The sequence below is a fragment of the Manihot esculenta genome, chromosome 4, assembly GCF_001659605.2.
Source record: "Manihot esculenta cultivar AM560-2 chromosome 4, M.esculenta_v8, whole genome shotgun sequence".
Lineage (NCBI taxonomy): Eukaryota > Viridiplantae > Streptophyta > Magnoliopsida > Malpighiales > Euphorbiaceae > Manihot > Manihot esculenta.
In genome coordinates, this window is record NC_035164.2 from 17,116,569 (window position 1) to 17,140,236 (window position 23,668).

At 35.7% G+C, this 23,668-nt stretch overlaps 1 protein-coding gene across 1 annotated transcript in view; it reads right to left on the reverse strand.

The window, feature by feature from the left end:
* LOC110613950 (sacsin) overlaps nt 1–23,668 on the reverse strand; it is a 43,538-nt gene that overhangs the window by 3,756 nt on the left and 16,114 nt on the right. The window contains exons 3-9 of the mRNA XM_021755383.2: nt 20,814–22,324; nt 20,318–20,581; nt 16,702–16,922; nt 10,605–10,882; nt 1,641–4,656; nt 1,422–1,554; nt 16–539 (exon numbers count right to left, since the gene is read on the reverse strand). Of these exons, the coding sequence (XP_021611075.1) occupies nt 16–539; nt 1,422–1,554; nt 1,641–4,656; nt 10,605–10,882; nt 16,702–16,922; nt 20,318–20,581; nt 20,814–22,324 (5,947 nt within the window). The remainder of the gene's footprint in view (nt 1–15; nt 540–1,421; nt 1,555–1,640; nt 4,657–10,604; nt 10,883–16,701; nt 16,923–20,317; nt 20,582–20,813; nt 22,325–23,668) is intronic.

Consider the following 23,668-nt stretch of genomic DNA (forward strand, 5'->3'; position numbering starts at 1 on the left):
CATACAAGCTATTACCTCTATGACAACATCCGACACTTTCCTAATGCCCAGTGCTAGACAAATTCTCTCTGGAAGATCTGGATGAACAAATCTTAACCTTGATTTGTTGATATATTTAACATACTGAGAGCCATAAGAATCAATATATACACATGATTTTGCATGAACAAGTCTGCAACCATCATCTGGGACTATTGCATCTGAACTCCAATTGATCCCACCGTCTGCATTTCCCTCTATAATTGCATCACAAAGAAAATACAAGATTCCCATCACAGCACGGAGTTCATTTGGATTTAAATGCTGATATCCACAAGCTTTTTGGAGATTTATCAGAAGATCCTTTGCAGCCTCAACTGTTAGCATGTCCTGAAGTCCCAACTCTTTTAGAATTTTTACAAAAGGAAGATACAAAGTAGGCAGTTCAAATGCAAATGGTGACAGGTTAATTGACAGGCGAACAAAAAGAGAGTTTGCTGTCACCAGTCGTGTTCCATTAGCAGCAGGTAGAAATGCCACTCTCTGCAATTCTTTTGTATCTGCATTTAAGAGAGAGAGAGAGAGAGAGAGAGAGAGAGAGAGAGAGAGAGAGACAGAGAATGAGGAGATCCAGTGTGAACATTTTAACTAGTAATTACAAACAGGCAACAAAATAACTACTAAACCTTAATTCCAAACTAGTTTGGGTTGGCTATATGGATTATTTTTTGCCATTCAGCTCTGTTTAACTTTGAAAACAAACAGCAATACAGCTCATAAATTTTGATGATTTTATACCAAAAGCGGACAAAATTAGGGGGAAAAGAAGAAAGAAAGGAAAGGAAGACAGTTTAAGGAAGACCATTTGTGCACCAGTTCATCAGATGTATTGTCCTCCACTTAGTAATATCTTTTCTTCCTCTCTTATATAGTGTAATAGAAATATGTAATGCTTCGAGCCCAATCAATCACAATGGGAATGAAAGGTAAATATGAAAAAGAATGTAGGAAAACATGAAAAAAAAATTCTTGATGTAAGAGAGGTGGGGTGAGGAAGGGAAGGTGGAGACTAATTTTGCCATTAACAACACCAAGAGAAGGATGAGAAGAGAAAAGTAGATGGGAGATTGAGGCAAAAGAAGCATGTATTCTTCCCTCTAGCAGATAGGCAGGATATATACATGCTAATTTACACAAAAGGAGATACAAAAGATCAACTCTTACAATTACTTGGTTTTTGTGCCTACTTAAAAGTGCACAATTCTAGCAGATTATTTACAATTATAATCTTAACACAAAATATAACTAGCACAATGACCCAGCATTAGTGATCTAACTTGAGGAAGAATTACCTTTCCCATTTCTTTTTCTGAATTTTTCCATATTTATTCATGAACAAAAAATTAGGGCTAGGAATTAAGAGATGCAAAATGGAGAGTTACCTGAAGAAGAAAGGGAACCCCAAACCCTATCCAGATATCTCAACACTGAACAAGAAGCTTCATCGACTGTCATCATGCCTGATGCAGTGGGCCAGTGAGCAAGAGTGTTTTCGCCACCATTTCTTCCAATCACCTGAGGTGCTCCCTTGTTAGCTACATATGTATTTGCACATCATGTTATTCTTATACAAGCATAGAAACCCTGAAAAAATCTGTTACCTGCAGATGTTTTAGGACTACGGAAAAAGATGGAGGACTCCTCAGGTGGAGTGCTCCCCAGGAGAATTCAGGAGGAACAACATTTTGTTTAGTAAGAATGGGAGAACAACTCCAAGCCAAAGGCCAGTCCTTCAACAGAACAGCTTCACTATATGAAGTAAGCACTTTCCTGCCGCCACCATTGGGAAATCCCAGTTTAGCAGGTACACATGCTATCTTAGAAATGCTATTACAGAAATTATTGCCATAAAAGACAGCGAAGTTTGAGATTACAGCTTCAACAACTGATCCAGCCAATGCCCATATCTCCACAGATACTTCATCATCAGAATCCCTCTCAAAATCATCAGAAGACCCCTTCGATTTTATGCACTGATCTCCCAAAAATGCAACCTTTTTGGCACATTCAAGTATAACATCTGCATCAGTAGCAGTTCGAAGACCTGTTTTCCTTAAAATGCGAAGCCAACCATCTGTATTAAACCTTTCTCCAGGAAATTTCTTCCTCTCACCAGAGAATACAGATGTCAATAAAGCATCACAGGGATCAAACAGATCCCTGGGCTGAGAGAGATCTGTGGAAAATTCATCTGCCGTCCTTACAAATCTAGACTCCTTCAGAACTTCAAGTAAAGAAGAATCTGTCTGGAGATCTTGCCAGTTCGTGTAAAGATATATTAATATATCCTCTTGCTCAGGCCGAGGTTTGCCTTCAAATCCGGGCAACCCAAACCTTATCAAAATCTGTGGATCATGTAATTCAGGAACCCCAAGGGCTCGTAACAGTGAACACTCGATTGAATCTGTTGAATGGGAAAGGCAATGCTCATCAAATGGCTTTAGGAATGATCCAGAAGATATCATACACATATCTTGACCAAGCAGTTTCATGTAGGATCCCCCGACTGTTTTATATATAGGCAAGCATCGCAATACCTCAAGTTCCTCAGTTCCATATTTAGATGCATTAGACAAGAAATCATAAGCAAAAAGACTAAAAAGTTCATCTCGATCTGAATCTGAAAATGATTTAAGTTCAGCAAAATATCCAGCGTTTTTGGCTGCAACAAGCTTAGAAGCAATAACTTGTCCTAGCGACTGAACGGGTGAAGGGAGACAATTACAGGAGGCAGCACAACCAAAGAAAGCAGCATCAAAAATGGGGATATTGCATTGGTTCAGCAGAGAAAACAACCAAGGATGCCTACTTTTCGTTTGTTCAAAAGCTGAAATATACAACTGCACATCATATTCATTAATGGACAATCCTGTCATACCATTTCCCGAGCTACCCATATCCAGCACACTGTTCCCAGAGACTGGATCAGTAAAAGGAGGAGGAATGAAGACTAAATGACGTTCCTTTATACGGCATAAGATGGGTCTACCAAGAAAAGCAGGAATTAAGGGCCAATCAGCAAACAGTGAGAGTTCTTCTGATGAACCCGTAAAACATTTCCAGAACAATCTTATCCATTCATGAGATGGACCACCTTCATCAAAAGAATTTGATGTATTCTCCCAAGAAAACCACGGAGCCAATTTTGAACCCATTACATGATTCACCCAATTCTCATGAAAAAGTAATCTCATATGACCAGCCAGTAAGTGGAGAGAGAAATTCTTCAGTTTCAATAATGATTGCGAGGCACATTTGGAGAAAATATCAGACAGGATGGATCTATCTAATAGTTTTGGATGGACATATTTTGCGGCTAAAGGCGTCATCAGGGCCTGTTGATCCTTGTTGCCAAGCCAAAGCTCACTAACTCCCAACCGAGCTAAATTATTAGTAGCAGTTGGACATGGTAAACCCCTGAGCTCAGCAGCAACAAATAGAGTCATAGGATTTCCATTTCCACTGCCATCTGAAATGGTGTTCCTCTGACTTGAAGGCCCTCCAGCCCTACCAATATCTTCAACAACTCCTCGTCCAAAATCAAATAAAGCCTTCCCCAAACTTGTCATTAGCTCAAGTGCATCTCCTGAACTGGATTCACTCTGATCCTGCAACCCATGAACATTCTGCACATTTGGCATTGATGCTGAAGTAGAACTGTTGCCCACATCATTAGCTGCTCTATGCATTATATTGAAGTTGAAAGAATCCACTGATGCATTTTCTTCAGAAAAATTAGATGATCCTGGAATCTCAATATCAGACAAGCAGTACTCAAGAACGTCCAAGTAGGTATCAATTGATCGAAGAGCAAAAGGTGTCGTTGACATCCTTAGAAGATCCCGAACCATTTTAGGTTTAATTTCTCGAATTGGAATCCCAACAGCCTGGATTTCGGTCACAAGCTCCCAAGGTACAGAAAACACAGGATAATGTTCCTTCACAAAACTACAAACTGTAGCTGGAAGTAAATTACTAGCTACCACATTTCCAGGTTGTGAAAGAAACATACCCTCTTCAGACTTGACCAAGCTTCCTGAATAAAGCTGCCAAACAGGGAGATCAGCAACACGAGCATAAAATGGCCTTATTACTTGTTCGATCAGACATTCCCAATCTGCTTTAAGCACTCTCATTTGTGCTAAGTTATCTCCATCTCCAGGTTGATTAATTGATGCATGCCTATTAGACCTTGGCCAGAAGGAATAAATTAGATCACCATATGCCTTCAAAGACAGAGAAAATGCACGACCTGCACTTGATTCAATAGTTGAACTTGAAGGTTCTCTTCTTAGTTTCTGCATTTCCATCACCATTTCAATGTAAGAATCACGAACACAAGACATTAATTCTCTGTTCCAAGCTTCAACCAACTGACCTCCAGCATCAGCCTGTGCATCCCCAGAAGTTCCCCTGTCCTGGTACTTGAAGAGACAACGGCCGCCATTGTGACGTACAAGGAAACATCCCAGAACAATGACAGGTAGAGTTATATTAGTGGACAAAGGAAGAGGAGACATAACACAGCTTTTCAGATGCACATCAACAGGATGACCATCTCTTGATATGTGAGCTGCAACTCCAGCCACAGGTGTCAAGTTGTATGCAAGATATCTCCTACAAGAAAAGAAGTAACCAGACAACAATTGATAAACATTGACACAATAATACCCAAACATTTTATCTTAAGGTAGGCACATGTTCTACAGAAAATAAAAATTGGTGCACCAACTCTCTTTTTTATTCACTCCAAGGAAAATATAAATAATTTACAAGTAAATTACAAGTCAATCAGAGAACTGTGTAACTTGGATATTACAAATATAATGTTAAGCAGAATATAACTTCCCAAATGTTCCAATGTTGACAGAAAAACAAGAATAGTACTTTCAAAGCCTTTCTCCCATTCGACCTTGTTCAACCAAGCACATCTCATTCACAAAACCCACAATTCCTAGCCAAACCAAGCAAGAAGCCACTCAAATGCTATCCACTAGATAGCTAAGGTATGTCAAAAGAATGTAAGCGTCATTCTTATTTTGTCTCTCATCTTCTCTCTGGTTATAGAATAACAATGTTGTTGCATTAGGAAACAAATTCTTAGATTCCTTAATTAACATGATTATAGGGATAGAGGTTTAGACCTTCCTATTATCTTAATTTTAAAGATCACTGTATAAGAAATTTTATCAACTCTTGATGAAATACATAAGGTTTTTACCTCCAATAACATGGTAACATAGCACCCATTGTAGCATGGAATTTCTTTTTTTTTTGGAAAATTTGTTTTCCTTTGTTTTTCTTGCGTTTGCTACTGCCATCCTAATATACTATCCCCTGGGTTCTCCTAGTTGCCTCACCGCCTTCCTCAACAGGAAGATAGACTATAAACTGACCATCTTTCCAAGTTGATTAGACATCACACCCTGTTTATTAGACAGGAGAGGACACACAAGTATCATACCCTGTTTATTAGACATCACAAGAGTAAGTGTAATACCCGGCTAAATTCTAGTGTCTGAATTTCAATTTTCTGACGGAATCTCGGAACCGAAAACTTTAGAAGGATAAAATGAATTTTTCTGTAAAATAAATTTTTTAGCATTCTACAATGTGTTTTAAAAAAAAAATAATTTTCAAGTCATCAAGATTCGATCACCGAACATGAGCTAGCAGACCCAGCTGTAACCGATTTTTGAGAGAAATTCTTCTTTCTTCTTCCGGGCAAAGATAAGCCTAAGGCCCCTTACTGATGTTTTTTGCTTGAGTACTTCTAGAAATTCATGAGTTTTACTTTCATTTTGAAGAATCAAGTTGAGTGTTTCAAAGTTTTAGCTTTTGGGATCTTCGGAGCTCGTCTCTTCTTCTCCTTGTTGCTGTGTTGGAGTTTGCTCCAAGAGGTAAATTATAATCCTTGCTCTATTCTGTTGTTAGAGTTTTTAAAAGAGGCATAAGTTGTTTCTATGGTTTGATGATGCATGCAAAACCTTTTATACGTTTTGGAGTTTAAGTTTCTAGTTTTTAATAATGGATGATTTTTCTTGTCTTGTTAATGCATGATGAAGTTTAGATTAGCTTTAAGTGTTCCTTATGTGTGTTGAGTGTGTATGGTTATTTGTGAGCTCTTGCATGTAAGTTGGAAGTGTGTCGAGGGTTGTTGGCTAAGGTTGAATCGGGTTCTGCATTGTAGAAGAACTTAGGTTCGACCGCCGAACGTGCTTGTGAAAGCTGTCTTTTAGCCGCCTAACCTGCCTCCGAAGGTTTGACTTTCGAATTTGTAAGAGACTTTAGGCCGCCAAACCTGCCGCCGAAAGTCCCTTGTCCAACCATTTTCAGCTCGTTTTCTACATGTTCTCTAATATGTTTTTAGGAGTTTCTGGGGATAGTTTCAAGTATTGTAAAAGTTATGTTGGTCCCTCGTTTAAATCCATTTGTGTAGGATCGGACTAGGGAGACTGTAGAGACTTGTAGTGAGATAACTGTTTCAAAGCTAGGCTTGCATCAGCCAGAGGTGAGTAGAACTAAACTAAATTATCATTTTAAAGAAATCGAATGTTTTAAGCATGCTCATACATCACGAATGTCATGTGTATATGATTAGGTTGTTTTGCATTAGAATTCACGAATATGATGCATTGCATAACTTATTGTTGTTGTGGATGGACATTAGATGGCCCACTAGCGCTCAAACATGTTATGATATGGTACGACGGATACAGAAGTCCAGATCGAGGCCCATTCTAAGCCTCTAGCATTATGTAAGGGAAGTTCAGGTCGAGGCCCATTCTATGCCCCTACTACTATAGATATGTTATGTTTAAGAGGAAGTCTAGAGGAGTAACCGTTGTAGGCCAGGCACTATTGGAATTTATAGAGGGTTACAGATGACAAATCCATTTTTATGTGAACTGTTTGTGTTGTGACGCATTCATATGATCATACATTTTATTGAATTGCTTTTGTTTATGTTTCTGCTCACTAGGCTCTTGTATCTTATCCTTTCCCCTAACCCCAGATTTGTAGGACCAGAGTTAGCTTGGAAGGTTAGCAGAACTATTTGGTATAATTCTGATGTAATTGTTTAGCCGTGGACATGCAATTCTTATTATGGATTAGAATTGTGATTTGTCTAAGTCTTCTTTTATAATCCCTTGTTTATGATCTTCTTATGTAAATGTTTTAAAGTCTAAGTTATATTTGAACCAAACTGAGGCATGTAATGTTAACTATACTGGAGCATTTAATGAGAGCTCTAGTATGAGCTTTACGTTTTCAGTTATGATATATGCATATATCAAGTTTTGATTTTTGAGATGGATATGTTTTTATATGCTTTTATGATCATGTTACGGATTATATCAAGTGTACAAGATGTATTGTAAGTTTGCTATGGGCTCCAACGATCTTAAGTCGACTTGAACCCTAGCGCCAGTAGCGGTTCGATTTCCGAGTTGTTACAGTAAGAGAACTCTTCTTATAGTTTATGTTGATAATACAGTGATAACAGGAGATGACAAAGAAGAGATGGCTCGATTGAAAATGCTTTTGACTCAAGAATTTGAGATAAAAAAAAAATCTAGAAAAATTACAATATTTCCTAAGAATTGAGGTAGCTAGATCAGATAAGGGAATCTTCTTCATCACCCAGAGAAAGTATATTCTACATCTTTTGGAAGAGACTGATATGTTGAGTTGCAAACCAACAGTCTCCTATTGAGAGCAATAATAAACTACAAAGCAGAACTGGTGAATCAATTGTTGTTGGCAGATTGGTAGGGAAACTAACTTATCTCTCACACATTAGACCAAACATAGCATATGAAGTGATGTAGTCAGTGTAGTCAGCCAGTTTATGCATGATTGCCATGATTCTCGTGAGCCCTATATGCAAGCTATTTTGCATTCTGCAATATCTGAAGTCTATCCCAAGAAAATGTCTCCTTTCCAAACATGGTCAGCTCCAAATAGAAGTCTTTACATATGCAGATTAGGCTGGATCACTAGATGATAGAAAATCAACCTTTGGTTATTGCATACTTGTGGGAGGAAACCTTGTTACTTGAAAAGCAAAAAGCAAAGTATTGTTACTTAATCAAGTGTTAAAGCTGAAATAGAGTTATGGCTCAAGGAGTTTGCATATTTTTGTGGTTGTAAAGATTATTGGAGAAATTAAAATGCCAAGGATAAAGTACCATTGTACTGTGATAATAAAGCAACTATTAGTATAGCTCAAAATCCAAGTTCAACATGATCAAATGAGGCACATAGAAATCAATCAGCACTTTATAGGAGAAACTGGCAGATGGCGTCTTAAGCTTAGTTCATGTGATCTTTAACATGCACCTGGCCAACGTGTTCACTAAAGGGCTTAACAACAGAACCTATCACACCTTAGTTTACAAGTTGAGCATGTGGGATATCTATGCACCAACTTGAGGGGGAGTGCTGACTATTTTAGAAGATTCGAGATTTGATTACTGATTTAATTGCTTGATTCTAGGTCCTAAATTGTAGCTAATTTATTTATTGCCTTTTGTATAAGCTTTCTAGTTAGATTCAATTCTTTGTGTATAAATAGATGATTATATTGTATGTAATATGTCAAAACTATAGATCAATTAGGAGATATCTTTAAAAAACACTGCATGGAGCTTAGGTTGACTGCATTTACAACAAGTTGGAAGCGATTAACAACTATTTCCAACGTATGGGTGAGCATTATAGAATAATAAACTTGTTCTATTAGGAAACAAATATTTAGATCCTTGATTAGCATGATTATAAGGATGGAGGTGTAGACCATTAGTCTATGTAAATGGGATGAGTAGGTACTAGAATTTTCTTTTTTTTTTCCTATATTTGATTTTGTTTCTTTCTAAAGAGGAAAAGTCGCTCTTTATTGCTTTAGAAAAGACAATAAAATCACTTCCACGTGCAGATCATGACTTTTAATTTTTCCTAACAAGATTTTCAATAAGTTTTGGAAATTGTCAATGCCAACTGCCCAAAAGCTCATAAAAACAAAATAACTGAAACCAAATAATTACCCTTAGTTTCTAAGGTAGAAATTACAGGTTCTGGGAACAAGAATATTCCAAGCAGCAACTTGAATTTTCACATTCAGAATAATTTACAGAGGTACATTTAGTAAAGTAGAAGTAGGATTTATGTCAATGAGAAAACTAACTAAAATGAAGGAAAAGAAAAGATTTGAGGCAATTAAGAATAGCCAAGGCACTATAGCACACAAACTTAATTGTGAAACAACTCTCTCACAGTCAGTGTTATGAAGGCAAGAGGCAACAGGGTACCATAGCCTTAGGGAAGAGAAAAGGTGAGACGAGGACCCTTTTGGAGTGAAGCGCCATGGCCTACATATGTGTATTGTGTATATATTTCTAATTAGTTAACTCAATTATAGGGATATATTTATGTAATCCTTTTTAATATTAGAGAGAGGAAGTGCATGAAATTTAGTTATCCAATTAGCTACTTCAAATGGACAATATGGGTTAGGGAATGGTAGTTAAAAAGCCCAAAAAAAAAAGGGGCCTCTCCACAATTTTTAAGAGGTGGCAGGAGGCGAGGCAAGCCAACGCAAAGTGCTCGCCTCTTTCAAGCTGTCTAGCCTCATCTAGGCAAGCAAGGTGAGAACGCTTACAATAGGTCATTAAATATTTACCAAGATGTAATTTTCTTGTCCTATATGGACTTGTATCCTAAATAAAAGACATGAATGAAAAAAACTACTGTGTGTGTAATCCCTGACTGTCAAGTCCCTTTCTATCTGGACAAAAAAAGTAGTCTAAGCCAGCAAATCAAGTATTTCCCTTATAGCAGCTGTCCAATATATGCTCCATCACAAAATGAAAGTCTCAACTTTAAGGTGATTGAACAACAGGTTCTATTTGCCAAATCCAAAATAAAATCTTGAGGGAGAATTTTCAATCAATTGCATGGTCACCTTACACCTTACAGCCGCAACTCTTGAAGGTTCTCTGTTTCTTCTATTACCTTATACCCTATGGACACACGATTGTAAAGGCATTAATTTCTAAAGATCATGAGTCAGGAAGTCCTTTTCCAAAATATTGATTCTTTATGGCTCTAATTTCTTGTCATTTACCTCTCTTGCTTATATGATTACAATCATGTACATTTCCCGAATAGAGGAATGGCAATCTTAGACAACCAAAATCGAGGATGACTGATAAAATGCATATTTCCAGATAATGATTGAGCCATGTGCTAATATTTAGTTCTTAACAGGGTTTTCAGTGTTCAATACAATCTACGACAGAGATGGAGACACAGAAAAAGCTACACTCTAGATTCCAGCCTCTCATGAAGAAAAGTTAAGCCACATTATTATATCTAATTGGTATATGTCATGTCAATTTTTTAATAATAAGATCAAGTTTAAGGATCCTCTTTTTCATTCACTTCCCAAGAGGTTGATATTTTCATTAAAAGAGAATTTCAACCTGTAAAATTCCTGATGAAATGAAGAAGTTGTTTAAGACATAATCTAGAATCCGTTACCAGTGAAAATTCAAAAAATATACCTGTCCAGAGCCATATTTCTTGTTTGCCCAGAGCCAAGGCTAAGCACAACAAGCCAGCGGTCAACAACTCTAGTAGCAGTAGCTCTTTCGTCCAAGTTCACATCTATCACATGCAATTTAACTGCAGAACTTGAGCTGCTAAATAACCTTGATATTTGGAATTTCCTCCACTTCTTTTCTGGAAATGGATTTCTTAAAGTAGCAGATAAAGGATCAACACAAACTGAATAATCCTGGCATGCTTGTTCACTTCCTTCATCCCATGTTGAGAGTGAGACCTAAATACGTTAAATATTTTTACATTGTCAATTTTGATGTTTATTAAGATGAATTACAGGGGACAAAAGATAATTTTAAAGCCCACAAGAAGTCAATAACAAGAAGGGTTCAATTCAACTAGGAAACAACTTTGGTTGACTTCTGAATAAACTACCATTAAAAAGCTATAGACTTTAAAAATGTTAAGAAATGAACTATATGAAGACAATGGCAAGTAACTATAAAGATATGTAAGATAATGCAAGCAGGATACTTCATCTAATCAAGGGGGATATAACATCTTGAAGAAGTAAAAAAGCAGGATGTTGTGGTCAAATCAAATGCAGAAGCAGACTAACCAGCAATGACTTCGGCACATGTGAGCTTATATGGTTTAAAGCAAATTCTTTAAAAGTTAAAATTCAAAGGTGTTGAACAAATGAAACTGATTTGCAATCATCAAGCAGCACTGCACAATATATTCTAATTCTGTGTTTTATGTGAGGACAAAGCATATTGAATAGTCCATGAAACCCATTAAATAATCTAACATTAATCATAAAGCACTTTTTTGCAAAAATTTAAATTTTATTTTCTCTAAATTTAAATAGTCTAATATATAATTTCAATCGCATAAATAAATTATCAACTAAGTGAGAAAAAGAATTATCACTTCTTAATAATAAAAATTGTGTATAAAATTAAATTAAATAATGAGTGAATAACTTAAGAAAAGTTTTAGATGGTGCTATGAAATTGAAATCTTGAAGATGATAAAGCAAATTCTTTGGATTAAAAAAGAACAGAGAAAGGAAGGACTAAATAGTAAAGATTTCTTTGACAAATAGACTAAAGAATTTGATTTTATAAAATACAAAGATGTTTTAATCAAGTAATTTTGAAATAAGGATGAAATAGTAAGTTTTCTAAACATATAGGAATCTACTGATAATTTTTCTTATTTTAGGAAAAAATACCTAAATAACCCTAAATAATTTGAAAAATTTAAGGGGGGCCTCCTCTCCCCTGCTGGCTCCGCCCTTGATTGTAGGACTACAACAGTTGAACTCACCACCTTGGCTTCCAAAGTACTGCCACTTGCTTTCAACACCAATACTTTTTATAACTCCTTTATTTGTTCCAGTTTCTTGTTGCTGACCCTGTCCACCTCAGACACCTGCATTGCCATCATTGATTTCGGCTCAGGTTGTCTTATGCTAGTAGAATTGGGTAGTGGTGATATTTCTATTGTAGGTTGATTCGATGAGAATTGACTATTGCTGGACAGAATATATTTATTGACTATATTTTGGAATTTTAGAGTTGCAATAACGTCAGTGGTTGGTGATTTTGAATCTGGTGGAATTTCTGAAATCTTTTATGGCATAGCAGCAGTAGAGTTAGGGATCCTCCATTCTACAAATCTGTCTTGATTTTAGGCAACATTTTGGAATTTTAGGGCTCTTTTCCATCACAAGCAAGCAACTCAATTTTAGGCAACATTTTCTGCATTTAAATACCCAGTGAAATTATTACAGTATTTACAGGAAATGTGCCCCTACCTCCAATAGATCAGCTGCTCCCAACTCAGCAGCTTCCTCATCTCCATTACTGCCTCCCTTGCCCTTTTCATTCAAATTCTCAGCCTTCAAGGATTGGATTTCCTACATTAGGAGTTCCCAATTCCATGAATCTATAGACCTCATATATTCAAAGTTCTTGAATTCTTTCCATTTTTTCTTGAAAATTCCAAAGCTCCTCCAATTCTGCCACCTCAAACTGCTTCAGAACTGAAGATAACTGAGCTTGTAATTTTCAAGAATGAATTGCGATTACCAAGAAGTAATATGAAATTCCAGCCCACACACAACAATGCTCTGACATCAATTTGTCACAAGAAAACCCTATAACAGAGAAATAGAAGAATGGAGAGAGATTGAGAGAAGAAGAATATTCTAGAGAGAATTAGAAAAGAACAGAAAAGAGAAAGGTTAAGATTGTTATTGATCTTAGAATGAATATTTTGGGTATTCCTACTCCCTATTTATACACAACAGCTCTCCAATAACTGCCACAGCACACACAACTGATTTATAACAGCTGCTTTAGCTATTATTCATTTTTCCCTCCAATTCCAGCAACTTGCTAACTACTATTCCCTCTGTAACAAAGCAGATTGGTAGGAAATGGTATGTGTTCTCTATTGAGAAACGGTGTTTATACACAGATTACCAGGCATTGTTAAGATGACTAATCATTTTACTAAAAATCCTCTGTTAATCAATTAGTCCTATGATTTACAATCTATTTTAATTATGTACAGATTATATTCACGCCATAACACTCACCATCGAGCTGGAGCATAAATGTTTATGAAGAATTATAGAGTATAAAAGACTTTCTTTTTTGTGTATCGAAGTGAGAAAATTACAAGTATATGTATATATATATATATATATATATATATATATATATTCTCTAGTCCAGAAACGAAACTACACAAATTACTCAATTATAATATCTTACGAAAATTAAGCTAATCAAATTAAACAAATCACGCCGAAATTATGGTGAATAGTCCTACAATCTTGCTCTAGTCCACACTCCCCTTAAGTTAGTGCAAAGATATTACACATGTCCAACTTGCAAATAAAAGTATGAAAGGTCCTATTGTTAAATCCTTTGGTAAGTACATCAACCAACTGTTTATCAGATGTCATATATAGTATACTCAAGGAACCATCTATCACTTTTTCTTTTATGAAGTGACGATCATCGTTCGATCATGTTGGACGGGATTGTGAATTATTCTGATAGCAGCTTCGTTATCACAGAATAAAAGACTATTTTTCCTTGATAACTTCAAATCTTCCAACAGTTTATGTAGCCATAGTAATTCACAAACTCAAAGAACCATTACTCTATCTTCTACTTCAACGCTTGATCAAGCAACTATACTTATGCTTCTTACTTCTCCAAGTTATAAGTTTCCTCCCACGAGTATAATAGCTAGAAGTTGATCGTCTATCATATGGAAATCCAGCCCAATCAGCATTTGTAAAGGCTTCTACTCGGAGGTAGCAATATTTAAAGAAAAAAAGTCATTTTCCTGGAGAAGACTTCAAATACCATAAAATATGAAAAACAGCTTGTAAATGAGGTCTCGAGGATCATGCGTATATCGGCTTACCAAGCTCATTGCATATGCAATATTAGGCCTGGTGTGAGAGATACATTAATTTTTCTACCAATCTCTGATATCTTCATTAGTCAACCGAATCACCAATTCCTGACTATAGTTTATAATTGCTCTCGATAGGAGTTTCTGCAGGCTTATAACCCAACATGTCAATTTCTTCTAAGAGATCTAGAATATACTTCCTTAGGAGTTTCTGCAGGCTTATAACCCAACATGTCAATTTCTTCTAAGAGATCTAGAATATACTTCCTTTGAGAGATGAAAATTCCTTCCTCTGATCTAGCTACTTCAATTCCTAAGAAATTCTGCAATTTTCCTAGATCTTTGATTCAAATTATTGAACAAGATTTTTTAGATGAGACATTTCTTCTCTATCATCTCCGATTACCGCAATGTCATCAACATAGACAATGAATAGTATGATCTTACCTGTGTAGTGTCTAATGAACAAGGTACGATCAACATTACTCTGTCTGTACCCAAAGGAAGTCATGGCGTTGCTAAATTGCTCAAACCACGCTCTAGGAGATTGCTTTAAATTATACACAGCTTTCTTCAATCTATAAACTTTTCCTTCATATCATCAAATCCTGGAGGAATCTCCATGTATATCTCCTCTTCTAAACTCCATGAAAAAAGGCATTTTTAACATCAAATTATTGCAAGTCTCAATCAAGATTGGTTGGGCAAGATAACAATATCTTGATCGTGTTCATCTGTTTGCAAATATCTCTTGATAATCTACTCCATAAATTTGAGTAAAAACTTTAGCCATCAGTCTAGCTTTGTATCTCTCAATTAAACTGTCAGCCTTGTATTTCACAGTGAATACTGTTATGGATGCCTTCACAGGAAAAAGATATCAGCAGCAGTACAGCAGTGGCGATATGTTCAAGATTAATAGATGAGGATAAGGGGATGGAGATAGAATTTTAAACTTATTTATCCTTAGCTTTATCTTCAATTTTATCTTGAAAATTAGTTATTATTATCTGCAGTAGAATTTGAATTTTTCTTTTAATTTAGACTTCTGATGTATTTAGGACTCCTCCACTGTATATATGGGGGAATAAAGATTATTAGCTAAATTATTTACAAACACTTGTGAGTTGAGATTCCTCCTAAAGAGTATTAAGTTGTTAAGAGCTCCCTCCAACGAGCTCCCACTTTGATTCAGCAACATAGGGTCTGCTAGGCGAGGACGTAACCAGAACATGGGCAAGGAGACTAGCGAAGGAAGTGATTTCTCTAGTCTTGGCTCTCTTTCTCATCTGATCTATCCATTCGCCTAACATCAACATCCTCCCCCTGAACTTGGCTATCTTTCTCTACATGACTATCAAAATCTTCCCCCTAAACTTAACTATTTTCCTCCCCATGATTATCAAGAAGTATGGAATGAAGGATCATCTCTTCCTGTTTCTCATTATCCCCCTGAAGAGGTGATGGAGGTGGAGGAAAACATGGCTCAAATTCCCTAAAAGTGACATCCATACTCAAAATACTTCCTCGAAGGAGGGCAATAACATTTGTATCCTTTTTGTGTGAAGACCACTCTATATTTGTTCAGTCACCGGATTCTGAGGAATGGTCGGAAACCCAACACGTCACCTTCCTAGGCCAGCGGTGAGGCAAGCAAATCACCCGAGAATGGTGATCCAAAGTAAACTTGGTTTCTCAGTTGTAGAAACCCAGAAAATTAGAACCGTAAGACTCTGATACCATGTAATAAAGCAGATTGGTAGGAAATTGTATGTATTCTCTATTAAATAAGGGTATTTGTATCCATATTACAAGGGACTTATTAAGGTAACTAATCATTTTTCTAAAAATCCTCTATAAATCAATTTATATTAATTAGCCCTATGATTTGCAATCTATTCTAATTATATACAGATTATGTTCACTCCATAACACCCTTCAAAACTACTCAATCCAATTCACACATCTCATTATTCCACTCAAAAGTCAACTCCTTTCGACTCCCAATCTCCACACGACTTCCCAAAGCCAAAGATTATCTATGATTCAACTAATTCATGGTAACTTCTAAGTAAAATGAGTTAGTTCAGCTCCATAATTTTTTTTCTGATTTCTTTGTAGAAGAAATTTTATCACACAAGGAAAAAGAGATTACAACATGGAGGACAATGCATCCTTAGTAATGCAGTTACAAACAACTAAGGCAAGTGCTAGAGAAAAGATCCCTCTAATAATGAATCCCGTTCAAAACTACTCCTACAAAAAAATGCCCTACAAGAGCCAACAAAGAAGCCAATAAAGCTATTTTTACCATGCTTAAACATAAACCTCGATATGATATGGAATTTCTCTATATCCAAATACTTCATGACAAAGCCAAAAAAAAGGCTTAATTCTGAAGTTCTTAGACCTTCTTTCATCAACAATGCTCTCCATTTAAACCAACATGTTATCCAAAAGATTTGAACAAACCCAATTCTTCAAGGAATAAAAAAAACAGCTCCTGGTGATTCTAATAAAGAGATGATAAATGGATCATCTTTTCTCCAACCAATATAAGAGATAAGGAGTTTACAACTGCATATGGTTTTTATATAATTTTATGGCAAATAGTTGCAATCACCAAAAGCCACAACTAGCAAGAACAAAAAAGACTACCTGTAAAACTGACTTCAAGAAAATAAGTGTTCCGGATGCACGCTCCATGAATCTGTCATATATTTGCTTTACTCTCTTCAATCCCAACTCAAGTCCATCTTTAAGACATTCTGATGATAGAGGCATGCGGATAATAGTAGAATCTAATAAGGACCATGAAGTATTTTCACCAATCAGCATCGGATTAAATTGATCAGAAAACCGCTTGGTCAAATTTGTACCTTTCATCACCACATACAAGGAGGATAGTCAGTTCTTCAGTATATTCACGCAAGTAAAAGATATATGAATGAAGGGTGTGTAAAAATAAGATCCAAAGAAAAAGTCAAAATGAAAAATTGAGGAAAAGGAAGCAAAGCATGACTGCATCTTCTATACTTCAAGAAATTCAAAAATAGTTTTAAATATTAAAATTTATTATCAGTGAAAAAAATAAAAGAGGATATAAAAAGCCCAACAATTTGCATGACAGCATCTTCTTCCTCATCCTTTTCTTCTTCACTTCCAAATGAATTGTCATCTTCCTACCTCCTCCAGGAGATCCAGCTCCCCAAGTGTAGCTCAAGCAGATGAACAATAGCTTTTCCATTTAGGGCAAGCAAAGCAAGAAATAGAGGATATATAACCCAGCTTCCACTCTTCTTGCAGACAACAAAATATCAGATTTATCATGAAACATGATCTCATAATGGGTAAAATTTTAACCAATGCTTCAGAGATTTTTTGGGGGAAAGAGAAGGTAGATTATATAGTTACTATGTTTAAAAAAAAGGAAGCTTGCTTTTCTTTTTTTTACAAAAAAAATAATAATAACAATAAATAAAGTAAAAGGTTAAAACTGCAACACTATGAAATTTTGATATTTTATCTTTCACAAGTTTTCTTAAAATAATCATTTCATAATATATATATTAGATTAACAAATAAATGGCATTTCACAAAAATAATAATAATAATAATAATAATAATAATAATAAATTATATACAATTAAAACTTTTTTAAAATAATATGATATAATACAATATTATTTTAAAATAGGTAAAATACAACAGCAATAACAACTAGGTCTTAATCCCAAACTAGTTTATTAAATTCTCATATTGGTCTAGCATAGAAGTAATGTGCCCCATTAAAGTCTATGGCACTTCTTCCCTTGAGCTAACTTTCAAGGGTGGGTCTAGCCTCCCATTCAATATTAGGCATCCCATAAATGTTCCACACTCCAGTTGTTTGGTCTTAAGTATTAGGCATGAGGAGGGCGTGTTAATTCTCACATTGGTTTGGGACGGGGTACTGACTGTGCCCTCCCTATAAAACTTTAGTACTGCTCTCTTAAACTAGCTTTCGAGATGAGTTGGCAAAGCCATTTTCTTAAGATGGTTAGAGCCAATTAATGGATCTTTTGCCATCATTCTGCCTATATGAGCTCAAGTAAAACATAGTGGGCCTTGCTAGATAAACGAGGGTTGTGTTAGGTTGACAGCAGCATAAAACACATTCATTTCTCATGTTATGGATCCTTATAATATAAATTAATTAAAAAAAAAGTGGAGTGCTTTACATTTAATAATGAATGCATAGATAACACCATTCCTTATTATTCATTTAAAATAAATGTTTATAATATTAATTTTATATATAAAAAAATATATAACATGTCTATTTTTGTATAAGCATAGAAGCCACAAAAAGGAAAATAAATATATGAAAATAAGGAGAGAAAGTAACAAGGATAGCAAAAAGTTTGGTAAGCCCTTTGGATAGTAAGGAATACAGTAATGGAAGGAAATGGCTCAAGAATAGTACAATACTGTAAATTCTATTTTGTTCTTTTCATGTGCAAATGAAATAAATATTTGTAGGGACAAAATTGTAATTTAGTTGATTTTGAATTTATTCTTTTCATGTGCATATGGAATACATATTTGTATGGACAAAATTATAATTTAATTTATTTTTCTTTCACTTCCTCTTCACATTGAAGATAGTGAATCTGACTCCACATATTATTTGCTTAGTTTCCTTCTCCCCTTATTTTCTTCCTCTTCAAATCACATGAGGGTGGAAAATTCTTCTAGTGTTAATGGTCCATATGTAATTTTTGCAACTTATTTTTTATACAATCATGTATTCAACAATTTAATGGCTCTAGTTGTAACATGTGGCCATCTATCTCACCTCCTTTCCACACGCAATATTTTCATTTACATCCTCGCTGTCATCTCAACACCACCAAGGCAACAACAGAAAAATAGGAACAAAAGTGAGGACTTGAAGAGAAAATGTTTATGTTTTTAATTTTGGGCGTTCTAGATTTTCAATTCGTTATTTTGAAATCCTTAAATAGAGCATTTGTTACTGTTTTAAAATATTTAAAACTTTTAAAGAAAAATTATATTATTTTTGTGGTTTCTCAATATCAAAATCACCAACAGTTAATAAAAACTAATAATTAGGAGATAAATTGCTGAAAATGAAAAGTTCCGGGGCTTGATTGGACCCAAAGAAAAGACTAAGCACTCAATTGAGCTTTGGGTCAAACTCCATGGGCTAATTAACCCTTAAGCCACTTAATTAAATTATTCAAACATGTACAAGACAGCTGCGTTTTCAGTGATGATTTTTCTCTTCTTCTCTCCTTGTCTCTTTGGTCATTAAAAGTCCTATTGGGAATGAGGTAAATAATTAGAGTAGTTCTCCCACATTTATAGACCTCACCAATCTCAAATTAACTGGTACACGAAAGTCATGAACCCTCCTTATCAACAAGGGAGTTGCTAGCCTGAAGATTCCACCACAAAATTTCAACACTCACACTTTAATATGAAATAAAAATAAATAAATAATACAATTATAAGGTCTATTTGAAAACACCAAGCAGAGAATTAAGAACTTATAGATACATCCTATTTGTATTTTATTGAATCCCACATCGATTTGGGATACAGTTACATGCACCCTTATAAGAGCCTTAGGCACTCCTAAGTCCTCAGTTCTCCCCTTAATCTAACTTTTGGGATGAGTTAGACCTAGTCCAAAATTAACATGGTATCAGAGTCACGCTCCAGTGTAGTCCTTAGCTCTTGACGTGAGAGGTGTGTTGACATCGGTTTGGGACAGGAGCAATGCCCCTTATAAGGGCCTTAGACACTTATCAAAAAGAAAGTCTATGTCTATGATGAGGGCACAATCATAGATTGGCCATTCCTTTTTTTTTTCTAAGGAAAGAAATTCCAATAATTAAACATACCACATTACAACCTCACAAATAAAACCCCAGGCAAAAGGTGGTTAAACTGAACTTAAATGCATCAGTTAAATTTCGTGGGAAGTATGATTTATGTTTTCCAAGGTATGATTAACATCTGAAAAAGTGCTCTCTTTAGTGAAAGCAGAATTGTGGTAGTTTCATGAGAATGCCTTGTCATTTCTCTAGAAGTTTCATATTTATTTGATTTAATTTTATCAATTTCAGAAACACAATGGACAGAGAAAGCAAAAATGTACAGAGATGAAAAAATAGGTGGGGGGAATAAAGACATCCAAAAGAACAGGCAATGCATATGGAGAGAATAGCAAGAAAACTATTGAACCTTATTTCGGAGAACATCATACCTATCAGAGAAAACATTTTTGCTGTGGGAGTATGACTGGAAGGCACACCGAGTGCCAGATCACAAGGATCAAACATATAAAAGTGGCCACCAGAAATAACTGACAAGAAATCACATACAAAGTAACAGCTAAGAAGTCCCAAGCCATAGTTAAGAGTATTGCCCCGAAGTCTCCACGGAGGGAGAAGCTGAAGGCTGCTAACCTCCTCCCTATTCAAGCTGACACCTTCCAAAATGGCAACTAGAGCAGGCCCTTGAAATTGACCTGTACATATCACAATTTTCAAACCAAAAATGAGGAGAATGCTTAAATTCACTACAAGAAGAAAGCTAGAAAATTCTACATTAAAATAGTATAAAAATATTAGGGTTTTTTTAGACTCATGTTTCCTTTCCATAAGGATGCTACAACCAGAAGAAAGTAACAATATCTAAATTTCAAAGGAATCATCCCTATCTCAAAAAGCCATTTGAAGTACTAAAAATTCAGAAAATACCTAAATTGTGCTGCAGCAAAGACTGACGAGGGTGCTCCCTCTTGTCAAAAAACAAATGCAACTTTTTGGCTTTGCAGCAATCCGCTAACTCAAGAAGGTCAAACAACAAAAAATCATTGTTCCCATACAACGCCAGAAGTTCTTTTATCTTAGTAAAGTCCATGCATGGCAAATCTTTAGTCATATCTTCATCTACCAAAGAGAGGCAGCGAAGTGATTTCACCCCCAATCTATTAGCCAAATCATTGTCAACACTTGGATGTACAAAATGTTTCCCGCCCAGAGCACTATTTTCCATCCATGGTGCATCATTATAAACAAGCTCCCCAGAACACATTAGAACTCCAGAAGAATCTGGAATTAATAATGATGTATTGGAAACATCAAACAACGGATCTTCTGAGCAACAGTCCACAACAGCTTCAAGGACGCAATGGACAAAAGTTAACTGATCAGTTGAGAGGGGGCAACCTTTCACATTATTCTGTAGGCGTTGCAGAACATGAAAGTAATCCCAGATATCAAAACTAAGTTTCACACCTAATGCCAAAAGCAAAACTCTAAATTCTGATAACTCGGATGGAACAACGTACAAATAAGGGTGAAATTTCACTGGTGAATCAAATGCAAGTTCACTAGGGGATACAAAATCGTCACCAATCCAAACCCAGGAAACACCATCTAAAGCTGATTTCGACTCTGTGAAATCATTGGCACCAATATATTCTTGCAATTTAGAATAAAGCGTTGGGATACCCTTTTGCAGTGCAGCATCAAAATCCAGTCTCACAGGAGAATTTAGCTTTACTTGATTGTAGGATTTGGATAGTTCAACCAATTGCATTGATAAAACACTAACCTTTGGACACTCCATCCAACCAAGTCTCTTTTGTAGATAATTTGAGTGGAATTCACCATCTAGTATATGCATTGTGCATGACACCATCCACATCTGTGATTTAGGTCTGACAATATTTGGAGATGCTACTTGCTTGTTAGATTTTAACCATGGCAGTCCTTGTAGGGGTGGATCAACACAGACCGGACACCAGTCAATAGCCTTCATTTCAGACCAAAATTCTTCTTCTGGCTTATCATCAGCCAAGTCAGTCAAAAGATATTCAACATCCAGAGAATCTTCATAGTGATTTTCACCTCTCTCAAGAGCGTTGAGGTACACAGCCTCACCATTTGCAATACAATTATCCTGGCAAACTGAAATACTCTGCAACTGATTGCAATTCCCTTCTTTCTCCTCTGCCGAGAGCTTATGCGCAAGAGCATCTAAACAGGTAATCAACCTCTGCCCATAACTCACTGCTTCTGAATTACCAGAATCATGTAACATCGATACTGATCTAGCAAAATCAAGAAAACCAGTAAAACCCAGAGTTCTTTTAAGCCCAAGGCTAACTAAAGTCTCCAGAGTTTCAGGATCTGAGAATTCCTTAGAAGGAAAAAAACCACTATGGAGCACCTTTTGTAGTTCAGGAACACGGGGATCATACAGCCTATCCAAAAAAAAAAATAAATTAGGGCAAGGAAAATTGTATTAAAATTTTGTAAGCAGCTTCAAAGTGCAGAATTATGGGTTATGCAAGTTCTGTTATGTAAAAGATCAACATCCTTAGAGGTTAGATTTGTCCAAACTCCCAGTTAATAAATTTTGTTTGGGTGACACAACTTGTGCACTGCTTCTAGCCAGCAAATAGCAATTCACAATGCAAGTGACCAGAGAGTAAGACAAATACCATTATAACAAAAATGAAGGAAACAAGAGATGAAAATTATCATATATTCACAAATCTTCTGTTAATTTACAGAAGATCTCATCAATTCTAACACTCCCCCTTGATGAGATTCTTATTGAATCCAAAACTAACTCATAAGTAAGACAAACAATAACCAGCAGTACAAAAGTGACCCAACTCCTGAAAGCACTACAGGACCAGCAACTAAGTAGGTTTACCAACACTCTTAAGAGGCAATAATAAACTTGGCTAGGCTCTCTTCTCCTTACCAAAAGCTAGGCTAAAAGAACTGATATTTTAGAATTGAAATTTTAGGGAGAAGATGAGAGATTAGTTAGTAGAGCCCATTAGAAGGAGAATAGCTTTTGGGACTCAAACCCCATAGCTTTGGAAAGAAAATAAAGAAAAAAAAAGAGTAGGAGACTTCAACCCTTGGCCCTGGCGAAGGATAAGAAATTAAGAAGAGCAAGCGAACTTCAACATTTGGCTCTCAAATCATGAAGGAGGAGAGGAAAGTAACTTAGAAGAAATCCACAATTAAGGGAGATTAAGAAAGAGATATTAGAGAACAGAGAATAAGAAAAGGAACATTATTTATTGAAAGAGTTCTGGATAAATTGTTACAGAAACTTCTCTCTGCACTCTATTGCAGTACAGTCAACCCGGGAGCTGCTCTGTAACAACTACTTCCAGCTACTGTCAAGGAGTCTATAATAGATTAACTGCATACCCGACTCTCATTCTATCTAATTCCCCACCTACTTTACTACTCACATTTTGCTAATACAGCTCGTCCATTCTGCTTCCTGTGTCTCTTCCTTTGGTACTTGACAGATACATATTGCACAATTTGTTTATATAAGTCTGAAAAAATAATTGAAGGAACAAAGTATTCTAAATTTCAATTAAAAATAATAATAATAACAATTAAGCAACTCATGACAAAAACTTTGTCCCACTGTTTGTTTAAATGAAACCTTCAACTACAAAGTACCTCAGTTAACCAAGTACAAACAGTATTAATATTAGCAGATAGATAACAATGCAAATAGAGGAACAAAAATAAATAGATCCTAGAATTTACAATTACTGTCTATCAAGACA